The 18492-nt window shown below is 35.4% G+C and overlaps 1 protein-coding gene across 4 annotated transcripts in view; it reads left to right on the top strand.

Moving 5' to 3' along the window:
- The window catches only part of WDR19 (WD repeat domain 19), a 41245-nt gene that overhangs the window by 12942 nt on the left and 9811 nt on the right, over nucleotides 1-18492 (top strand). For all 4 annotated transcript variants that reach the window (XM_040557025.1, XM_040557024.1, XM_040557026.1 and 1 more), the window contains 16 exons: nucleotides 216-338; nucleotides 2099-2248; nucleotides 2848-2995; nucleotides 3587-3791; nucleotides 4328-4487; nucleotides 5080-5190; nucleotides 5495-5604; nucleotides 6729-6786; nucleotides 7710-7856; nucleotides 7964-8046; nucleotides 9010-9093; nucleotides 10176-10322; nucleotides 11142-11266; nucleotides 12647-12759; nucleotides 13410-13478; nucleotides 15165-15242. In XM_040557025.1, the coding sequence (XP_040412959.1) occupies nucleotides 216-338; nucleotides 2099-2248; nucleotides 2848-2995; nucleotides 3587-3791; nucleotides 4328-4487; nucleotides 5080-5190; nucleotides 5495-5604; nucleotides 6729-6786; nucleotides 7710-7856; nucleotides 7964-8046; nucleotides 9010-9093; nucleotides 10176-10322; nucleotides 11142-11266; nucleotides 12647-12759; nucleotides 13410-13478; nucleotides 15165-15242 (1911 nt within the window). The remainder of the gene's footprint in view (nucleotides 1-215; nucleotides 339-2098; nucleotides 2249-2847; nucleotides 2996-3586; nucleotides 3792-4327; nucleotides 4488-5079; nucleotides 5191-5494; nucleotides 5605-6728; nucleotides 6787-7709; nucleotides 7857-7963; nucleotides 8047-9009; nucleotides 9094-10175; nucleotides 10323-11141; nucleotides 11267-12646; nucleotides 12760-13409; nucleotides 13479-15164; nucleotides 15243-18492) is intronic.

Below are 18492 nucleotides of genomic sequence, written 5' to 3'. Positions count from 1 at the left end.
TTTCTGGCTAATTAAAATATAAAACTGAGTTTCTAGAGACTTTAGAAATATAAACTACTCTAGAACAGGTGAGAGAAAATGTTTTCTTTTGAATTATTTCCTGTGGACAGGAAAAGTTGTTTTCATCTCATTTGCATATAGTTTGATACAGGTAAACTTTGATACATTGTTGTTAACGGTGGAGTTTTTAAGTTCATTTTATTCTTTACATTTAGATAGAAAGTGAAGGTTTGGATGCTCAGGAAGAACGGGAAACTCGACTCTTCCCAGCGGGTGATGATAAATGCCGAATTTTGTGCCACGCTTTAACTGGTGACTTCCTCATATATGGCACGGATGTGAGTATTATTTCTGTTTTTAAGTGTCCTTTTAAACAGAATACGTTTCTACCAAATGATTTGGATTATTACTCATTATATTTTTAGCAGAAATTATGCTTCTGAGAAATTTAATGTGGATTATCTTCTATGCAAAAGCAGTCAAAACTGCATCCAACTTCCTTTACTATTGAATTTATGAGAGATGCTTTGGCAGGAGGGTTAAGTTTTGCTTTTACTAGTGTTTAGTGCAAAGGGCTGCTTTTTAATAGCAGAATTTAATGCTATTGCAGTAGTGAGAGGTTTGGGAATCAATGTGTCTTCCAGATATAAGCAAAAAGATAGCCCTTGAAGAAAATATGTTGAATTAGGTGGTGATGTGATAGATGTGGACACAGAGGTAATGAGGTAAGCAGGTATGATACGTAAATGGAGGTCTTGACTTACTATTGAAGCTTTTGTCAGAAGATAATTTTTTAGGGGTGTTTCAACCAGGATAGAAATTAAGAGGGCACTGAAAAACGATGTGAACATGTGCACATTGTTATGGTTTTGGGGGGAGGTTTGGGGAGGGGTAGTTTCTTCGGGTTTAGTATTTTCTGCCACTGGGATTACAAGGTACATTTGACATTGTAGTTCTGTGCTCTTTATAAGACAAGGTGGTGACCTTCCAGAGGAAAGACAGAATTGCTGTCTTTGGTGTTATCACTGGTTTAATAACTTGAATGGTTTTGTAGTAGTCGAGTGCTTTCCTGTCTCCTCAGTTGCCTTTTTATCTAGGTAAAACTGGTATTGATGAATTTAAAATGCCAAATTCAAAGCTGATCAATTTGGTGTGTGCAAGTTTTACAATTGACTTCAAAAGCCTTCTTTTACTTCTATTGTTCTTTGTGCAGTACTAGGTGATTAACACAATTTTTCAACAGTAAGTTTGATTACTTTTTTCCCCCTGGATTAGGTACACCTGTACTTAAGAATTTGTAGTTCTTCCTGGGAGGCAAATTTTTCAGCATGGGTTGAAGGTTAAGCTTCTTTCGGGAAAGAGGCAGAAATTTCCCCTGGTTTGAGAACTGTGCAGTAAAGACAGTTGTTCTCCATAAAGCAGAGTGAGAACAAGAGCACACCTTTTCTATCCCCTTCTCTAAAAGTCTCTCATGGTTACGTTTTGCTTGAAGAGAAGTCAAGTAATAGGAACCAAAACAGAACCAAATAAATAGGTTAGCTTCCATTTTCTCCTGTATATGTGCAGAGAAAGAAGCACTTTCAGTGGGTAATTCAGATCTTGGCTGAAGATCTTATTGTTATGTTGATTAATTATGCTCTTACATTAGGATGTCTAAAGTTTACTTGGATGAATTCAGGTCTCTGGATTCTTAGTTTATTTCTGTTTTTTGCAGTCACATGTTAGTGGAATTCACAACTAGTACTAATCAGAGAAGAAAGAGAAAGCTCTGTCCTTCTGCTACAGTAATGGATACTTGTATCTTTTTATTAGGGAAAGCAGGAAATGGGGTTTTCATTAAAATAATAATAATAAATAAACAAAAATCTTCAAACCTCCTTTTTTTTTTTTGCCCCACTCCCTAAAAAGCCTCAAGTTTTCCTATCCTGCCCAATAACATCTGTGAAGGAGGAAAGAAGCCAAAAAAAAAGCTGGAAACACTTTTCTTTAAACACTCTTCATGCTCAGAATTCTAGGAAGGGAAAAACTATGATCCTGTTAATTATCTACTTGCCATTTATTAGTGCCGTTATTAGATTTTTCTGATATTTCTTGTTAGACTGGAGTTATTCATTATTTCTACATTGAAGACTGGCAATATGTGAATGAATATCGTCATCCTGTCAGCGTGAGAAAAATTTTTCCCGATCCCAATGGAACCAGGCTGGCTTTCATAGATGAAAAAAGTGATGGCTTTGTCTACTGTCCGGTAAGTTAGTGTGGGATACCCATGCCATTGTATTTACAAGTAAGCTCTTACAGCGCGTGTAGTAGAGAATGAAAAAACTTATGTCACTCCAGCATGTATGCTGGAAGAAGAAATTGCCAGAAAGGCTTGAAGATAACCTAATGGTAATGTAAGGAAATACAAATGTCACGGTAGATCAGGACAATTTAATTATACTAATTTCCTTGTCAGTAGTTGTCAGAAATGAATGCATTTGTGTATTCAAATACAGATAATTTAGCCAGGTAACAGGTATTACCTTTCAGTTTCACTGCCTGTCTCAATACCCTTCTTCTAAGGAAAGTAAATATCATGCTTATAACACTTACTTACTTCCTTTATGAGTTAAACAATTATTGTTTAATTAAACAAATATTGTTTAATTAATTAAATAATTAAACAAATATTGTTTAATTATCAGAGACAATTATCAGAGTCGCTGCTCATAAGAAAACTTCTTTGTAATATGAATTTCATATTTCTGCACTACTTTTATTTATTTTTAATCATTATCGTGATGAAAATTTACCTTGTGTCATTAGTCTTGCTTCCTAGTAATTTTACTTTTGCATTATTTGTAGGTAAATGATAGATTATATGAGATTCCAAATTTCTCACCAACTATTAAAGGAATCCTGTGGGAAAACTGGCCAATGGATAAAGGTGTTTTTGTTGCTTATGATGATGATAAAGCATATACTTATGTCTTTCATAAAGACGCCATTCAAGGTACTGTAAATTCTTTTAAAATCTTATTAACTATTTCAGTTAATAAAGCAAAGCATGTTCTATTTTTTCTTTTCTGTTAAATATTTTCGTAACTGCATATGAAAATGAACAGTAGTACACAAGTTTTGAAGTGTAACTGATTAACAGAAAACTAGATGCTGCGTAGGTTTCTCTGTAAAGTTGGTCTTAACCCTTCAGGCTTTTTGCTACTATAATCTTTTGTCTGAAATTTACATGTTGTGCTTTAACTGAATTTTGAAATATTCATGAGAAACTCTTCAGATCGAGATGACAAAACTCGTGTTCACTTACTGTTTGCCAAAACTGTAATCATAGCAATTTCTGTATTTTTGACAAGCACCGATAAATTTATCTACAAACATTTGGAAAATTACTGTAATAATTTAGAAGATTTAAATTACGTATTTCTACTATGCTAAATAGCATACACTTGTACTTGATCGTGACTATGAGAATTAGAAACCTTGAGTTTAATACCCAACAGATCTACACTGACTGCTTACTATGTTTTTTACCAAGTAGGGATTTTTTTAAATGATGTCTTCTCTTCTTCCTGATCATGAAATCTAGGGTCCAAGGTTATATTGGCAGGTGGCACCGATGTCCCCTTTTCCCATAAACCTTTGCTGTTGTATAATGGAGAACTAACTTGTCAGACTCAGAGTGGGAAAACAAACAATATCTATCTCAGTACTCACAGTTTCCTTGGAAATTTGAAAGACTTTGGACCTAATGAGCTGGCAGAAATGCTTACTCAAACGTTAATGTTGAAAAGGTACATTTGTGTTTTAATTATATTGTGTAAAATGTTTTCTTCTGTGCTTATAGCTCTATGCAGTGTATCCTAGTGATCTAAAAATGTCATACTGAGTATTGATACATGATATTGATCCCTCAGGCCATGTAGCTGTCTATGCAGACCAAAGTAAGTGACACACTGCTGCTTTATTTGTTTTTCCACTGTCAAGTAAAAGTAATTTTTTTCAAAACTGATCTGTGGTTCTTTGACAGTGGCTCTTCTAAAAGTGATTCTTGCCCACTCACCTCACAATGTAATGAAACAAAGAAAAATCAGTATAATGGAAAGAATGCCAGAATAGGAAAAGCAGGTGATTTCCTGAAAAAGTGTGGTAGAAAGAGGAGAAAGCAGTGCTGTAGTGTTTGTATTTCTCCCTTCTTTCTGGTAATTGTCTCTCCATGGCTTAGAAGTAGAAACTTCTTGGGTTTTCCCTGCCATAGTATTAGGAACAAAATGTGTTGAGAAGGAATTCTAGATACAAGTAATATTAAAGTTACTTTTGTCTTCTATAGGTTTTCTGAAGCCTGGGAGATATGCAGGCTTCTGAATGACCAGTGTGGTTGGAATGAACTGGCCAAAGCCTGCTTATATCATATGGAGGTGGATTTTGCAATACGTGTTTATCGGACATTTGGTAATGCTGGGATGGTGATGTCACTGGAACAAATAAAGGTAAAATGTGAAGTCCCTTTTAATGGGAAACATTATGCATTAATTCTTCTTAAGAATTGCTGAATTCTTATTCCTTTTGTGAAAATTTTGTTTCTTTTTAAATAAAAGGCGAATTATTTTCAATGGAGTTAGTAATCAGAGAGGAAAAAAAAACATTCAAACTGCAGAACTCTTGACAGTTTGCTCTTCAAGTGGGTGCAGCATTCTACTGGGATGCACAACATTGTTTCCCACATTTGCTTGAGAGCAGCAGGATATGTTCATGTGTCAGACGGGCTCTTTGCCTTTGTTATTTGTGAGAAAATGTTTAAGGCAACTAATATTTTTTAGGCAGATTGAAGTTAGACTTCTAAAAGTGTACGTGAAATTGTACCTTAAGAATATGCTTCTGCAAAATGCTGACTTTAGACAGTGATTGCAATACTGGCTTTGAGCTACAAAAAGAAAATGAGGGCTTTTTCTGGTTTGTAGAATCTGATATGTATAACTGTCAAATGTCCAGATGTATTGTTTTGCTATAATAGATTATGTTATGACCTTTTTTTTTCCTTGTCTTTTGGCATACTGTTGCACCTATTGTGTCTTTTTGCAGGGAATAGAAGACCACAACCTTTTAGCAGGACACCTTGCCATGTTTACTGGTGATTTTAATCTGGCTCAGGATTTATATCTGGCATCCTCCCGTCCTACTGCTGCACTTGAGGTATTCAAGATGTGTGAATTTTTTTTCTGCAGTCTTCACCTTAATGTTGGAATATTTTACCTTCTGATAATTTTGCCCTTTTATAGTTTTGTTCTTGCTATTGTGTGACCACCCAACATTCTTTTAGGATGTATGTAGCTCTCTCAAATTGTCTGCTTCCTTCTAGAATGCTAGCTCTATAACTGTATTTATATAATATTATAAGTATTATAAATATTATAGTATTATAATTGTACAAGTATAAATTTTGTATTACAATTCAGAATTTGATATCTGCATCAGAAAATGTTACTCTTTTTAATAGATGCGAAAAGACTTGCAACACTGGGACAGTGCACTTCAGCTGGCTAAGCGGTTGGCCCCAGACCAAATCCCCTTCATATCAAAGGAGTATGCAATGCAGCTTGAATTCACGTAAGTTCTCCTAAACTGCTGCTGTATAAAAATATTAAACCAGTGCTCATGCTAATTAGAAAAACAATGGAATTGAGATACATTAGCTTACGTTATCGCTGAAAAGGGAGCCTGTCAGTTCTTGCAGCTATAGTGCCAGGAAAACTAGTTTTGTGTGAATACTTCACGCTAGAGACATAGGTTAGAAAATAATAGTTACTTTTGATTAATTACAGTATATCTGTGTTCTTTTCAACTGGTAGGTCAACTATATAATATAATCTACTAAATAGTACTTTGTTGCAGATCAGTGTTTGGAAAATAGAGGAAATTCACAGCATTTAACACTTCTTATATCAGATGAAAGCCTTGCATTTAAAACTTTAGCTTGTCTTTCCTTCAACACCCAAGAAGCTTCATATTCTCACACATTTTAGAAAGAGGAGTGTCAAATTTCAAGCCTGACAGTCTCTGAAAGAGAGAATGTATCATCCATTTGCCAGATTTTAAAGTCTGTTCTATAGCTAATTCTTTGTAGATTAAACACAGTCTGTTTAACATCAAAACCAAGGTGAAAATTTCTATATATTAGTAAAGTTCCTGGAAAAACTCTTTCTCATCTCCATAATGCCCCTAGAACTGTGGGAGGACACTTGCTGGTCACAGAAAGGAGGGAATGGGCAGCTGAAGCTATGTGACCATCTGTAACTTGTGTTGTACTTAAGAAAACTGAATGTACTTAAGAAAAAAAAGCTTTAATTTTTATGATAAAAAAATACTAAGTAATTTTAGAAGATTGGTTTATTTTCCAGCAAAACGTGTGGAAGTAGAGATTGAATTATTGAGGCATATTGCACACTTGGGTACTCTTTGCCTGTCTCTCAGGGAATTTTATTGGTCTCAGTGTAAAAGAATTGAGAAACGGATGGCCCTTTTGACTAGTTGCTTAATAAAGTGTGAGGGAAACACAATCACATACTGTGTGACTTCCATCTTTTGTATACCTTGCATCCTTGTATGCAGTCTTTATGTCTGAAGCAAGACAAATAGATGCATAACCTGTCTCAAAGATTTGTTATAGTGGGAAGGTAATTATCACTTCCTGTTAAAACTGTTGTTCCATATAACTTCCAATTTTCTTTTAGGGGTGATTATATTAATGCTCTGGCACATTATGAGAAGGGAATCACTGGAGACAATAAGGTAATTCCTTTTTAGTAACGATAGCATGTGTACTATCATACTGCACATTTAGTTGTCGTGTTTCAGATTTACTAGGTTTTTATATTCAGCTCTAAATCTGTACAACTACGGCTTTTGGGATAGTAGTCTTTGCACTTCTGTTATTTTTAATACACAGAACAATGCTTTCTCTACTTTTAAGGCAGTACTGCCATTGTATTAACACGGCACAACTAGACTTAGTTTTTTTTATCATTTGAGCAGCTTCATAATAGACATGCAAATACCATGGGTAATATTGCCAGGATTTTCATTGTTAAAACAAAAGTCCTAATTATTCCTTCTGTTCTTTTTTACTGAGTTGTTATCTGCATAAAGATAGACAAGGATTGCATTAGAAAATAAACATCATGTTCAATAGATCCTCCCTTATTTTGGCATTATTTTCCCTGATATTTGCAAAATGTCTATTATGAAACAGATCAAATGATAATAGGGAAACGTAATAGGGAAAATAGCAATTGTTTTCTGAATTGAGGCCATTTGGCTTTATAAAATATCAGTGGGATCACCATCTTTTTAAAAAAAATGAAGGGAGACTGCAAGTGTAATATTTCCTTCTTTTTCTGTTTTTACTGTTGGTTTTGAAGGAAAAAGAGGAATAGTACTGAGCCAACTGTAAAAACATTCTCTGTAGGCTTGGCCTGGACAGATTTTGTAAGTAAAATGTAAAAATTTAACACCAAAGGTTAAGAAGAAAACTAAGTGGAATTCTTAATAAGTAAATAATAGTTGAAGTTAAGCAAGAATTGCTAGACAAAAATTGATTTAACTGAGACCATGTAATATTTTGTTAATTTGATTCGGTGCTTTGTTGCTACGGTTTTGTGAGCTGAGGTTTCTGATGTATAACGTATAGTTACTGCTTTTTATTTGCTTGCTAGTACCAGGAACATGATGAAGCTTGCCTCGCTGGAATAGCTCAAATGTCCATTCGAACGGGAGATATCCGTCGAGGGGTAAACCAGGCCATTAAACATCCCAGTAGGTTACTAAAAAGAGACTGTGGAACTATTCTGGAGAGTATGAAGGTATGCAGATGAGTTAATAAAGCTAAGGTTGAATTTGTGAATACATTAAGATATTTACTTGTAATCAGAATTTACAAATGATGTTATAATGATTTTCAATATTACAGCAATTTTCAGAAGCTGCTCAGCTGTATGAAAAGGGACAATATTATGACAAGGCAGCATCAGTATACATCCGGTGTAAAAACTGGTACGTACAGGTTCCAGGGAAGTGTTACATTTCTTGAGACAGAGGAAGTGCTGTGTGCTCTTTAGGAAAGAACAAATCTGTTAATACTGCAAAATGTCTTATGTTTCATTGATTTTTATGGTTCCCTGCACCAAGCTTGAAGAAGAACAGTGTTCACCAGATATTCTCAAAAGCTAACGTTGGCTTAAATATAGTCTTCCTGGAAATGGAGGATAGTCTCCCTGTTTCCTCTGGTTGTGTGATATGTTTAAATTAGTTACATGCAGTTTTGAGTCCTTTGTGTGTGTGTGTGCGTGCACTGGATTTAATCATTTTATTCTTGTAGTTACTGTTTAGTTCATTAAATTTCTTTGGTTGTAAAATACATAGCTGAGACTGAATATTCAGATGGTTGGAAACAGTTCTAAGTTTGTGGTTCAAACGGAGTCAGTATCATGAGCTGTCAAAGCAACTAACAATGTTCAATAATATTAATGTCTAAAGTGAGTTTGGTTATTGTCAAACTTACAGGGGATAAGTACAATTTGTGGAGAGACTGAAAGCCTTAGTTTTTACCTAATTATGTTTTATGCATTTTTAATATCAAGAGCAGATTATAGTAGAGATCAGAAATACCCCTCCTGTAGGTACAGTTTTAATACTGTGCTGCTTCTGTAAATGAGTTGGAGAATAATAGAGACAGAAATGGTCGGTCTGGTACTTCTTACACTCATACATCTCAAACAAAGAAGGTACTGTGCTACTTAAGGCTTGTATGCCCATGAAGCAGTCTATAATTTCCAGTTCCATTTCCATCAAGTGCAGCCTTTTGAAAATATAAAAATACCTTCAAAGCTTATACGTTATGTTCAGTTACTGCTTTTTCTTAACTCTTTTTCAGTATCAATATAAATATGCCTGTTTTACTGGAGAAAATTTGAAATCAGAAATATTTCTTAAATGACTACTATCTTGTCTGTCTAGGGCAAAGGTTGGTGAGCTTCTTTCTCATGTGTCATCTCCAAAGATTCATCTACAATATGCAAAGGCCAAAGAAGCAGATGGCAGGTGTGTTTGCGTGCTTATCTGCATTTATAAAATATTATTATCTACGAAATACATTGTTCTTTCTATAAAAGACTTCAAATTTTACATAGAACATCATTGTGAAAAGGGATTCTGAAATCTGTAAGTTTAGGTGTTACATAAAGATTTTAACATAGTCTAAGGATCAAAGATGTTTTAATTGTTGTTTTTTTGTGGTTTTTTTTTTCCATCCAAGCATTACTGTCTTTTTAACAAAAATTATTAAAGGTTTTAAGGTACTGCACCCAATGCAGCATTTCAGTTAGTAGAGCATTGAAGTCTAGTTTGTTTCTAACAGCTCCTTTCATAAAGCTGTGATTTTTAAGGTCATTCAAAGTGTGAATAATCATGAAAAAAAATTCATTCTATAAACACATTACTGTTACATTTTAACCGCCCTTGCAAAATACTGAATAAAGTGAAACTATTGGCTGAATGAAAAAGCCCCAAATAAGTTATATTTAATCACAAAAAGTAGTTTTCTGCTTGTCGTTGCTTCTAAGTAAATGTGCTCCAGAATAACAACAGCTTATAATGGGAGACCACCAAAGCTAAATGATTGGGTTGATAAGAAAAAAAATACTATTTGTGACAATTCCGTAGTGTGAGAATGAGACATTTCTTGAACTTGTTTACAGAGCAGAAAATAAAGTATAATTTTTGAAATTCTACAACTAGCTATCATCTGTTTGGATTTTATTATTCTCTCAGTCCCAAGCGATTTAATATAGAACCGATGGAACAGATGATGTTCACTGATGGAACAGATTAACTACTTCTAAGATATACCCAAAGGGATACTGGCAGAGTAGGTCAAAAATACTGGTGTGGCAGAAATTTTTCTGTTGTCTCAACCTTCCATCTCCCAAGAGAAAATAAAGAGTGAAAGAAGAAAATAAAGAGAGAAAAAAATCTTGGTAAATACAGAACAAGGTTATTAAATGCAAACTGAAAAGAAGGTGACATAGAGTAACCTCTTAGAAGTAAAATACTGTTCGTTTCTTTCATACCATACTGTAAAGAGTTATTTAAAAGTTAGAAAACTGAAACCATTGCTTTTACAGTTACAAGGAAGCTGTGATGGCTTATGAAAATGCAAAACAGTGGGACAGCGTAATCCGACTGTATTTGGATCACCTTAATAATCCTGAAAAGGCCGTTAATATTGTGAGAGAAACACAGTCTCTTGATGGAGCAAAGATGGTGGCCAGGTAATAATACATGACATAGATTAAAAAATTAGTCACCTTTGAGAGCTATTAACTATGTTTCTTTCTTCCATGTTGTTGTCTGAGACTAAAATTGTGCTCAGTATAGTAAACTGAATTTAAATAAATCTTGTAAGCTTGTAGAATATATAATATTTCCACAACAGCAGTCTTTATGCATCCCATGACATCTCTCATTCTTACATTTATTTGCTTTCTTTTCTGTTTAAATCATGTATCACTCTTAAACCACAATTGTATTTATGAAGTTAGTGATTTTCTAGATGCAACTATGGAGAACATAGTAACATCAATTGTTATACACAGTATTCATATTAACTTCTCTCAGGAGTTATATTCTTAGTGTTCCTGTTTCATTGAACTTTCCCTTTATGGGATGGGCAGTCAGAGTTTAAAAAGAGTAAGAGAGGCCATACCTATTGGAAGTCGGTGAGGCATGCTAATGTGTCTGACTCTGGTTATTAGTGCTTGGTCAATGACTATATATTTCAGTTTGGTGATTTGAGTTCTCTAAAATTTGGGCAACTAAGCAATTAAGCAGGTACTGTTTTATTAATTTATCTTTAACTTTTTAACGATTACATAAGCCTGAAGTAGTGAGTTTAGACAATAATAAAAGTTGCCATGTTGTATTATTTATACTAAGTTAGTTTTAGCAACCTACTTAAAATATTTGAGATATAAAATAAACTAGAAATGTATTATACTTGCAGGCCACAAATACAGTATGTTTCTTAAAACATTTGGAGTATTATTCATTATGTTACTTAACTAAAGTATTAATTTGTTCATTTTGACTAGATTCTTCCTGAAGCTTGGTGACTATGGCTCTGCCATCCAATTCCTGGTCATGTCCAAGTGTAATAATGAGGCTTTCACTTTAGCTCAACAACACAACAAGATGGAGATTTATGCTGATATCATCAGTGAGTATTCCAGTTCAGCAGTTTGTAATGTGTTGTGCTATTCTTTTACTTGCTTTAGACCAATTTGAAATGATAAGACAAGGGCTGTGAAATTTGGTTTCCTTTTCTGGTCTATTTTCAGTCACCATGGTCAGATTTGTCACCCTGTATCTAATTCAGGCCTATAAGCTAGGGTTCACTTTCAGCTCAGGTGTCTCCCGTGATCCTCAGCATAGGTTGTTCTTAAATTCTTGACTGTGTTGGAGCTTTTTCTGTTTATCTGCAGAGGTAAAGCATTTGTCTAGACTGTTTTCCTGTGTCAGTTGTGGAATCCTTTTCTTTGACCTTAATATAGTTAGTACTACTTTTCTGAAACTTAGATTTTTACTAGTAATATTGATTTTTATCCCCTTTTCTTTTTGTCATGGTTCCAGCTCTTTTTTTTAACGTTTATCTTACTTGTCCTTTTTTTTTTTTTCTTCTCGTAAGGCCCTTCATGGCCTCCTGTTGTCTCAGTGGAAGGCAAAAGGAGGACTTGCTGAGAAGCTCACTTTTACCTCAGGTTATCAAGTCAGTTAGTGGCCAGCTTGTTGATTTGCAACACATTTTCTGTTTTTCTCCACTGTCAGGCAGCCTTCTTTGTGGACACAGTTTCACATAAGTACATAAGTTTCTACCAAATTGTCTCGTGTTATTGATTAATCTCTTCCTTTAAAAATCTATTCTTGCTATGGTAACTATAAAAGATTGACAACAGTTAGCTTAGTGATGTACTATTACAGCTGCTTTTCAAGGTGGGCAGTATTGTCCTATTATTCCTTATGCTTTCTTCCTTCTCTCCTATCCAGAATAGGGTGTCTCAAATTGTAATTTAAGTGGGTGGAAAAACTCTTTAAAACTTACTCTGAAGAAGTGGCTGTCTTTATTTTATATGTGTACGGAAAAATGGAAACTTGGTTAGAAGACTTGGTAGTATTCCCTGCTGCTACATGGTTAGATTGCTCCTGATAGTCTTTTACTGTGCAATACAGATATATTCTCATAATCTTAAATAAAATAATCCCAGTGATAATCTCATAATTACTTGTTCTGTTTTATTGTTGCCAAGACATAATGAAAAAAATCATTACTGGGTCATAGTTATGCCATTTTATTATGTCCGTTAAATAAAAAACAGAAATCCCATTACAGTGCAAAAACCTATGGAAACAATTATTACACTGCATTATTAGCTCCTGATATCTGACATTTAGCCTTTGATTAAGTAGAAAAACAAATGTGTAAGACAATTTGAGTCTAGCTGGCTTTGTTTTCCTTTGTAAAATAGGAATTTAATTCTTTGGTAGGCTTTGTCTTACTTAATAAGAATACTCTGCTATCCTTCCGTTCTTTGTGTTGCAGGTTCTGAGAATACTAGCAATGAAGATTATCAGAGCATTGCACTATATTTTGAAGGAGAAAAGAAACATTTTCAAGCAGGAAAATTTTTCTTGCTGTGTGGCCAATATGCACGGGTCAGTACTTAAAAGATAAACCAATGAGAGTTGAAGAGTCATAGAAACTGTCCAAAGTACAGGACTTCCAGATTAGAGACGTTCATGGTAGACTTTTTATCTGCCTTAACTGATATACATACTTAGCTTTTTTTACACCTTTTTATATTAGAGTGAGCTCTCTCTATTATTGGATTCTATGAATTATACAGTGCCACGCACATAAATTTTTCGAACAGTAGAGGCTCCAGGTGAATCAACAACACACTATTCTCTGTGAATCTCTAAATGACGTGAACGGATAAGTAGAATTTACTTAGAGTTTATTTGCTTAACCAGTGAAGATTTGGTCGCTGAAGAAATAGGTTATTAAATAGCGTTGCATATCCAAACTTAAACCATTATTTTAAAAGAAGGAAGTGTTTCAATTGACACTTCTGACACACAGGTCTGTCAGATGATGCCTACTAAGTGTAAATACTCTTTCTTGCAAGAGTAAGAGCTGCTGCTACCTTTATAGCATGTGGTTATCCTGATGGCTATAAGCATCAAGATAAGCGTCTAGTGTGCCACTTTTCTGTCAAAAGACAGAAAGAAACAACTTGATAAAAGTGAGGCAAATGTTAAGTTCGTGTATCTCAGTTTTAACTCTTTTTTTTCTTTCATTTTAGGCTTTAAAGCACTTTATAAAAAGTCCATGCACAGAAGATAACTTGTCTATAGAAATGGCAATTGAAACAGTAAGCAACTTTGTTACAACAACAAAAAATCTCATCTTTTCAAGGGGTTTACTTTCAGTATTATTGCATTTTCTTAGTGCCAATGAGTGTGTTTGGACAGATTGCAAATAGAAGGAAAACTCTATCAATAAAGGTGATATTTACATTGAGTAAATTAGTTCTGACACAAGTGGAAAAAGTGTTTTCAGTGTTCCTAGGAGAGTTTATTAATACATTCGTACCTTTATGGCTTTGAGTCAGAGATACCTGAGTGTGGAACTTTCTTTTTGTAACAATATCCGTATATGACTTCTCAGTCTTGCTGATTTTTCCAGTCTGTGCACTGTGGTAAGAGAGGTCAACATGCCTCCATTCTCTCTTTCTCTCTCACAGAATCACAGAATTGGTGGGGTTGGAAGGGACCTCTGAAGGTCATGTGGTCCAAGCCTTCTGCTCAAACAGGGGCACCTAGAGCAGGTTGCCCAGGACCACTTCTGGTCAAGTTTTGAATATTTCCATGGGTGGAGACACCACAACTTCTCTGGGCAATCTGTTCTAGTGCTCAGTCACCCTTGCAGTAAAATAGTGTTTCCCTGAGTTCAGGTGGAATTCTCTGTGTTTCACATTGTGCCCATTGCCTCTTGTCCCATCACTGGGCACCACTGAAAAGAGCCTGGATCTGTCCTCTTTGCACCCTCCCTTCAGGTATTTACATACATTGAGGAGATTCCCTCTAAGCCTTCTCTTCTCTAGGAAAAACAGTCCCAGCTCTCTGAGCATTTCCTCGTATGAGAGATGCTTCTGACTCGTAGTCATCTGCGTGGCCCTTTGCTGGACTCTCTCCAGTACATCCATTATCCCCCTTGTACTGGGGAGCCCAGAACTGGACACAGTACTCCAGATGTGGCCTCACCAGGGCTGAGCAGGGGGGAAATACTTTACACTAGTGTTTAGTGCTATCTTCTTTCCACTGTGCAAACTATTCTCTGACTGCATCTGTCCCCTTGAAGGACTCCCAGCTTTGAAAATCTTGTTGGGAATCACTAGAGTTTTTTCAGATCCTTAAAACGGTAGAGCTGACTCTGCATGGAGCTAGCACAGCTACTCTGAAGGCCTTCCAGCTCACAGAGCTATGGGGCAAGACTTGTAAGACTGATGTTTGAGGTGTTGAATGATTCATTCTGAATCCAGATGTTTCAGCCCAGATGAGTAAGCCAAAGGCTATGAAACAGCACAAAGGCTATTGCTGCAGTTGTATGATATGGATCACAGTGGAATCCAACATTTCAGCCATGTTTTGAGACTCTCTCTTCAACTTTGGTCAGATAGTGCTGGCTTTATTCTATTGATCAGCACTGAATATTCCTCCGAGATAAAAATTGTGCTGGGTTGATAGACATAGCTTTGTGACAGTGCGCTTCAGTTCGAGGTGCCTAGATTCGTAACCCTGAAGCAGAGGAACGGTTCGTGCTGATAGAGACCTGTTGGTTATAATCCCCTGACATAGCGCATTAGAAAATAAATATGAACCTACCGCATGTCAGAGCTGGTGAACCAAGTAACCATCTGGTTTAAGCACACAGAACTAAAAAAAAATGTATTTTAAATGTATCTAGTTTCAGTTTTTAATGAAAAGTCTCCTTGTGTATAAGTATTTTTTCCTTCCTCTTTCATGTAATGATAATTTCTTCTGTCTTTATTTAATAGGTGGGACAGGCAAAAGATGAAGCCCTAACAAATCAGCTGATAGATTACCTTATGGGAGAGAGCGATGGCATGCCTAAGGTATTGGATTTCTATCACTGCTGTTGCATCCTGTTGCTGTACTGCAAGGTCTTTTGAGTTTATTTTGTCCTAAATTTTTTGGTAGCTACAGATTGCTTTTTAGCTTGCTCTTATTGGGGAGTAACGCATATATGATCACTCTTTGAGCCATTTCACCCAGTAACTCCAGTTTCAGAAAGATAAGAAAGCAAGTAACTATCTTAGGTACAATCATCTTTCTCTAAGCTTAGCAGAGTAGATCCAAATTAATGCTCACGCTGAGGAAAAGAGACAAAACTTTGCTGTTTGGTCATAGCAGCAAGCCAACTGGCAGTTGCCTTTCCCAGATGGTCAGTCAGCAAGACAAGCTGCAGCACTGACGTCTTCTAGCAGAATGGGGAATTGGTCTTACTGTTGTTGCAGTGGAAGAAAGTAAGGTGGTAGTAGTGAATGAAGGACAAAAACCATTTACACATCAACTTAGGACAAAAGTTGTGGACAGATTTTCAGAATTATTCAGCTCTCTGTTGTTTCTTAAGTGATCAGTGACTCAAAAAGAGCTTAACCCAAAGCAGTTCAGTTTTAAAATGTGAATTGAAGGGAAGATTTGCCACTGAGATCACCTGAAAATGTACCGGCTTCGTGTGAATGCCCATACGACAACGAAAATTTTTTTTTTGAAAAAAAAAAATCTTTGTTTTTTTTAGTATGTTTACTCTAAATTTCAGATTGGTTATTCATCAAGTTAGTTTTATCTGCAAATAGAGGCTGCAGTTCTGTAAACTAAAACAGAGTTTCTGCTCTGTGTTGGAGAATACATATTTATGATAAAAAAGAAAATGAAATAACAGGAAGTACATTTGAAGGTTTTTGGTGTCAGACCTTACTAGCATGGAAGTTTGATTAACAATAGGAAATACTGTGGACGTTGATTTTTATGTTGTCATTCATAGGAAATCTTCCTTGGATCCTTAAAACCATATTTTTTTTTTTGTATATGATTTAGGAGGTGCTCTGTGTGCTAAGAGGCAGCTATGAGGCTTCTTTTAAAGTCACGTGATAAAATTTAGAAATGACCACTGCCCTTCCTTCCAGGTTTCCTGCTCCTTTGTTAATTGCAAAGCATTCACTGGGTGTAATAAAAGGCTTTTGGTAGACTATTTCATCTCTTATGTATATAGGTAGGCATGTGGGAGTTGAAAGATACTTGCTGACAGATTTTTGTGTATTAGTAGCCAATACCATAGGTTTGGTAATAATAGAAAAGGATAATTCACAGTGTAAGCAGAACGTGTGTTGGATTTATGCTTGAAATATAAGAAGTAAATTTTGATCATACTCGGTTTGTGATTTTTTTTTTTCTGGGAAGATTAAAAACGTCCGCTGTAAATACAGTGCTAGACATCACAACATCAGCATTGAGGTTACGATGACAAACAGCTCTTTTGCAGGGTGACTGCTGGTGTGTGATCAGTGAGCCAAATGGCAATGCACCCAAGGTTTTCTGCTATGAAAGCCAGACCTCAGGTGCAGGCACTGCAGTCTGCAATTTATTCCTCAGTCAAGGAACTTAAGCTCTTGAGCTCAAACTCACAGTAAATATAGTCAGATACAAAATTATATTTATAGAAGAGAGTAAATTCTGCCTTACTGAGGGGAGAAAGGTTTGGTAACAATGGAGTTGACGTGATCTTGGCAGTAAGGCTATTTCACCCCTAATGTTACAGATGTGGTTTTTGATTCTTTAGTGAGATTAAAAATTCTGTCTCTCTGTTCTCCATATAGTGTCAAGAGATTTGATATGTCAGATTTTTAGACGCAACTAGACAGTTGATGGCCGAGTCAACCTTGCTTTTATAAAATTAAAATTAAGAAAAAAATCCTCTATGTCTATAGGATCTCTTTTTATTTACCTCTTATTATTCATCTGTGATTTGAATGTTGAACAATAATAAAATTATGAGAGAAGCAAAACGTAATGAAGCAAACAGAATCCAACTGCAGGAGACCAGAAGAGAATGAAGCTGTTAGAGGCACAGTGTGAAAAATCTGAGCAGCATCTGCGTAAGCAGAAGTAATTTCATATTTATGCTGGAAGTAGGGTGGATAGTAGCTGTAGCATCCTGTCTTTCTTCTGTGAGCAGCAGCCTAGCCATCTGGTTGAAAAAAGTGCCTAGGATTGGATAAGGGGAGCGAGTTACAGCATAATCTCCATAGTGAAGAGGTTTTAAAGATTTTAGAAGACATCCAGCAATTGTGTGAATGCCGTAATTGCCATATTTAACATTGTTTTGAAATTCAATGTAGAGCTTTCTTTTCTGTGTTTAAACGCTCTTTCTTGTTCTTCTGAATGCTATAATCCAATCTGCCATAGTCTCTCTCAGTGAGTAACATAATTTTACTTAATCAAATCATACCTATTTGTTTAAAAAATCGACTTAGAAAGCAATTCACCCTTGTCCTTATTATGCTACAGAGCCGTACCAAGCACATGGGGTTGGTTTTAGAGAATAGCAGCTTTTATGTGGTAGTATTTTTGTAAAGCTGAAAGTGAGAGTGAATTTAAAATAGCCGTGCAGCAGAAACTTGCTAATCCTTTCGGCATTCATCTTCAAACCAGGTAATTGCTCAGAGGAGCCTGGTTGCTTTTCTCACCCAACAACCTTATGGGATTTTAATGAAGTACCATATTAAGAAAATTATTATACCTAGCATAATTTTGCTGCACTATTGTCTAATAATAAACCCTTTCTTTTAATGTGTTATTATGTTGCCTATTGTATTTATTAACTTGCAAAGATTCTTAATTTTTCACGTGTGTCCTGTTGTATTTTTCAGGAAACGTTAACTAGCAAGGTTCTGCTGTTTTACGTGTGCATATTTTCTAAGTACAAGTGGTTTAAAAAGCAAAACTAAATTAAAATTCTGGCTATCTAAAATTAAGATCAGTTAGATTGCAATAATTCTTTTTTTCTGAAGATTTTAGGAAATGTGGTGACAACTGATTATTCCTTTCTCTATTTATTGCTTTTAAACAGCTAATTTTGAAAGTTATGATATGAAAGTAGAACATAAGACTCACTTAATGCCTTCTTAAATGTCTTCTACTTTTATATTTTCTTCTACATACAGCTGCTGTGTGAATTATTTAAATATTTTATTTAATGAAAACACAACTAAGGGCATGGCAAATACCATATTGTGTGGCTGGTCTTCTCTGGGACAGGATCCTTCTTCCTGGGCAGGAGAACAGGGAGAGGTGCAGCCTGGA

The sequence above is a fragment of the Cygnus olor genome, chromosome 4 (assembly GCF_009769625.2).
Source record: "Cygnus olor isolate bCygOlo1 chromosome 4, bCygOlo1.pri.v2, whole genome shotgun sequence".
Classification (NCBI taxonomy): Eukaryota; Metazoa; Chordata; class Aves; order Anseriformes; family Anatidae; genus Cygnus; species Cygnus olor.
The sequence above is the reverse complement of the archived record's forward strand: the minus strand, read 5'-3'. Positions and strand labels throughout refer to the sequence as shown.